The 4,806-nt window shown below is 41.1% G+C and overlaps 1 protein-coding gene across 1 annotated transcript; it reads right to left on the bottom strand.

Annotated features, from left to right (window-relative positions):
• Positions 1-3,137: 3,137 nt before the first annotated feature.
• LOC142108346 (olfactory receptor 12D1-like) lies at positions 3,138-4,064 on the bottom strand. The gene has a single exon (XM_075191975.1). The coding sequence runs from the start codon at positions 4,062-4,064 to the stop codon at positions 3,138-3,140; it is 927 nt and encodes a 308-aa protein (XP_075048076.1).
• Positions 4,065-4,806: the final 742 nt, after the last annotated feature.

The following is a 4,806-nucleotide window of genomic DNA, read 5'->3' as shown; positions in this document are numbered from 1 at the left end:
CCCCAGCACCTTTAGTCACACATGCCCCAGTCTGCCCCCAGCACCTTTAGTCACACATGCCCCAGTCTGCCCCAGCACCTATAGCCACACATGCCCCCCCTCTGCCCCCAGCACCTTTAGTCACACATGCCCCAGTCTGCCCCCCGCACCTTTAGTCACACATGCCCTAGTCTGCCCCCAGCACCTTTAGTCACACATGCCCCCCCTTTTCCCCCAGCACCTTTAGTCACACATGCCCCAGTGTGCCCCCAGCACCTTTAGTCACACATGCCCCAGTCTGGCCCAAGCACCTTTAGTCACACATGCCCCCCTCTGCCCCCAGCACCTTTAGTCATACATGTCTCCTCTCTGTCCCAGCACCTATAGCCACACATGCCCCCCCTCTGCCCCCAGCACCTTTAGTCACACATGTCCACCTCTCCCCCCTCTTCACACACACTAGCTCCCCCATCACAGTACCTCTTACCTTTGACTCCAGGCATAGACAGACATGCTGCAGCTCCAGCACAGAACTCCATCAGCCCCGCCTACACTGTGTACCATGTGACCATGGAGGTCACATGACACAGTGATCTGAAGCTGCACCGAGATGCGATGGAGACAGCCTTTGCAGTCTGTGCAGGGGCTGTCACATCGCAGAGTACTCACTGCGGGGGCATCAGCCATTCACAGAATATTGTACTACAAGCTGTAGTACAATATTCTGTGAATGAATGATGCGGCTGCTGTGAGTACTACGTGATGTGACAGCCCCTGCACAGACTGCAAAGGCTGTCTCCATCGCATTACCACTGGACCACCAGGCGTCCCAAAATACTTTTCTTCTGTCCGGCCCGGGTGCCATCTGCCCCTCCTGCCCCCCGGGCCAGCCCACCCCTGGATGTTGGTGTTCCATGCCCTGATTTTGTCTGGCAGATTATAAATCCGATATGGAAGGCCTTGCAAAAAATGTATGTCGCTTGTCTTATTGAAAGGAGGCACGGAGGGATTTTCCATTATTTTTCCCCTAATGGGGATCTGATTGTTATCCCAAGGTTTTCGCTTTTTCGAATGGGTCATCCTGCGTTGCACGGGACTGTCGCTGTGTTAGCTAACTGTTTATGTGTTTTTCGTATTGGTTGTTGTTTATGTCTACTCTCGCTCCGTGTTACAGGTTCTCAGTGGGATGTTTTGGATGGTTGACTATTCATCTGTATTTTGGGCCAGTAAAAGTGGCCCCCGCTCGTGACTCGAGTATTTTTCCCTGTGCTAATTTAGTCAAATGGTTAAGCTTTAGAAGACTACGTTGGACGTTATTTTTAAAGATTGTTTTTGATAGCAAGGTAAGTTTGGCCGCCCAGACATTCTGATAATTAATTTGGGGGGGGGGGGACTTGGGTACGTTGAAAGGTTTGGACCTCATTGCACATATTAAAGCAGATGTTGAGGTCATTAAATCACATTGGCCAGCAGTACACTTAATTTGGTCAGATATCATCCCTAGAATTAATGGGAGAGAGCTGATAAACCAGCTTGTATTGAAAAGGCTTGGTCAAAAGTTAATAGGACAAGGAGGAAAATATTCATGGATCTCGATGGTGAAGTTATCAGTTATTCCTAAACCAAGGACTGTTTCACGCAGTTCTATAAAGCAGATGGTGTGCACTTGTTGGATTTGGGATTTGGGAGCATCGTCTTTTCTTGAGCTATTTTTTCATTCTCTTGTTTGGCTGTGAGAGGTCAGTTGGTGGTGGGCTTAGGTTCCTGACATGTAGGAACCTAGCTGTGGTGGAAAGCAGTCCAATCAGATGCCATTTGGACACATTTGAGTGGCATGTTAGGCACTCTCCCCTAAAAGGGATTGGGCAATTAGTGAGAATACACCTTTGGGGTTATGGGGCTCTGCTTTGGAGGGCGGGCTTCAGCTGATGAGCCAAATGGGGTAGATTTGGCCTCTAACGCCTGGTAGTGTCCCAATATTTGGTTCAAAGTTTACAGCTTGTGGTGTGGTCTAAGGCTGATTGGTCTGCTTATATTTGCCACAATTTACATATATTTCATTTCTCAATACATTTCTGACCTTTCATTTTGCCATACAAGTGTCTTGTGTTATTATTTATAGTGGTAAGATAATTTTAGTAGGTGTAAGAACATTTAGAAAGAAACACATCAACCATTAAGCATATTAGTGAAACCAACAAGTCACAATAAAACTGCTGCTGTAAGAATTAGGGTTGAGAAACAGATCAGCAGGGAGTGTCCAGACATTGCACAAGGCAGGTACATGAGGTGGAGGATATCACGGCTCACAGATGGTTGTTGAATGTTATCTTCGTGTATCTGTGTTTCCAGATAGAATGCTCCCCTCCTATTCTCCTCTTTGTGTAACTCTTGTGTAACTCTATATAATTGCTGTTAATACACTTGTAACAAATCCACACTTAGAAAAATACACACTGGCTACATACATAGACACTGGCAAATACAGCCTTCCAGGCTGGTACAGCCTCTGTCTGCTGGTTAAGTAATGTCACAGAACCATGTGATCACTTTCTTGAATTAATCCCCCTCTAATCATACACTACAAAGATAGTAATACAATTCTTAATCAAACAGTTAGAGGGTAAGCATATCATATATCTAAAAGACAAAATTGTGCATCTGATCCCTTAAAGATAGTTTTGTACTGTTTTAAAATATACTGTTACTTTAATTTTTGCTATTAGATGACATCTTATCCAAAATCAAGCACTGAGAAATACTGCATTTACTCCTGTCAATTTGGACCCACTAGGCAACTTCTGGCCAAAGGTGGTACGTAACGGTATTGTCCTTTAATGGTTAACCTCCAGGCATTCTTTACCCATCTCAATGGACAACAATGATGGATTCTCATAGTGAGAAACATGGATGATGTATATGGTCTAAGCAGAGTGGGAACATACTTAGCACCTGAAGAAGAGTTGTTTCAGGGGCCACAACTGAGACAATATGCTACAAATGAACTGAAAACTCCTTCAAATTATGCACAAATGTGTCTATTTTATGTAAGTGTGAACATTTAATTAAAGTAGACATGAAATGATTTTAATGAACACAATTTCCATAATACCATATAGAAATTTAATTTCCAATTGTACAATAAGTTTGAGCAATTCTCATTTCCCCCCAAAAATCTTTTTAAGAGACCCCTTCACCTCTTTGTTTCTTAGTGTATAAATAAGAGGATTTAAAGCTGGGGTAATAACTGTCACCAGTATAGCACTAAATCTATCTTGTTCTAGGGAGTTTTGTGTGATTGGCCCCAGGTATGTACACAGTGCTGTCCCAATATACAAAGCCACAACGGTGATGTGAGAAGTACAAGTGGAGAAGGCTTTCCATCTCTCATGGATGGATCGAATGTTCAGGAGATGGGTTCCAATTAACATGTAGGACATAATGATAAGTGAAAACGTACTGACAGCAACAAGTGCAAAAATTGTTGACACTAAAATCTCACTTTGATAGGTATTTGTACAGGACAGCTTTAGTACAGGCTTAATATCACAATAAAAATGAGTGACCTGCTTTGTGTTACAAAAAGGCAACCTGAAGGTTATAATTGTTTGTGACAATGAATATAAAAATCCAACAAACCAATTGCTGAAAGCCAACTGGATACAAACATTTCTTGCCATTAAGACATTGTATCGCAGAGGATTACAAATGGCCACATATCTATCGTAAGACATAGAGGTTAAAAGAAGGGCCTCTGTGCTCCCCAAGAAGTGATAGAAGTGGAGTTGGGCTATACAGCCAAATCTTGATATTCTCTTGTCTCCTATCAGTAAGCCAGATAACATCTTGGGGACTGTAGTCGTTGAGTAGAAGATGTCCAAAACCGAAAGATTGCCCAAGAATAAGTACATCGGTTTGTGAAGAGATTGGTCAAGAATAATCAGAGCGACAATGCTGAGATTCCCTAATAAATTGAACAAGTAGAACATGAGGAATAGGATGAAAAGGAATATTTGAAGTTCAGGGAGATCAGTGATACCCAAAAGGATGAATCCGTCTATTGCTGTCTTATTCAGCCTTTCCATGCTAGTATTTATGTATTTATGCACATATATAACATAATCTTTATGGTGATGTATAAGACAAATTCTTATTACTAAAGTCAAGAAAAAAATCTACACAAAGGCACAATAAGGTATCCTTTGCTTTTACTGCTTATTGAAAAGTCATCACTTCCAGGATTGGAATGTAATACATGCACTAAGGTATTCGTTTCCTCTTGCAAACAGTCATCAGGCAAAAAGTGCTTGAAATAAACATATACAATTATTAAAGACCTGAAAGCGAACATTCATCTTGTATTACGTTTCCTGTTCGCATATGTTTGATGAAGAACATAGAATATCAATATGACTTAGGCAATATGGTTTGCGGCACAGGATACAGTTAGAAACAACATTTAATTAGTTTGTTATTGCATTAATATTCAATCGTTGAGAAACTGGCTTGAGTGGACTTTATTATTAAACTCAATGTTCTCATCACTAGATTTATAATGACTAAGCTGAACATTGTAAGTAGTAATATAGATTTATTTCTGATATCAATGCCAAAACCATTCTTTGCAGTCCTTACAGCTTTCAATTAATATTTTCTTCTCCAACCTGTGAAACATATTATATAATATTAATTAAAACTGACGATGGAAATACATTATACAAGATGTAAAAACAAATGAGTTGTTTACTGAATGCATGATGAGATGTTGAACTATTCTCATTAACAATCGCTAAACCTTGTTTGTGTTGAAAAAAACTATGTTTGTAA

This window comes from Mixophyes fleayi, chromosome 12 (assembly GCF_038048845.1).
Source record: "Mixophyes fleayi isolate aMixFle1 chromosome 12, aMixFle1.hap1, whole genome shotgun sequence".
Taxonomy (NCBI): domain Eukaryota; kingdom Metazoa; phylum Chordata; class Amphibia; order Anura; family Limnodynastidae; genus Mixophyes; species Mixophyes fleayi.
The sequence above is the reverse complement of the archived record's forward strand: the minus strand, read 5'-3'. Positions and strand labels throughout refer to the sequence as shown.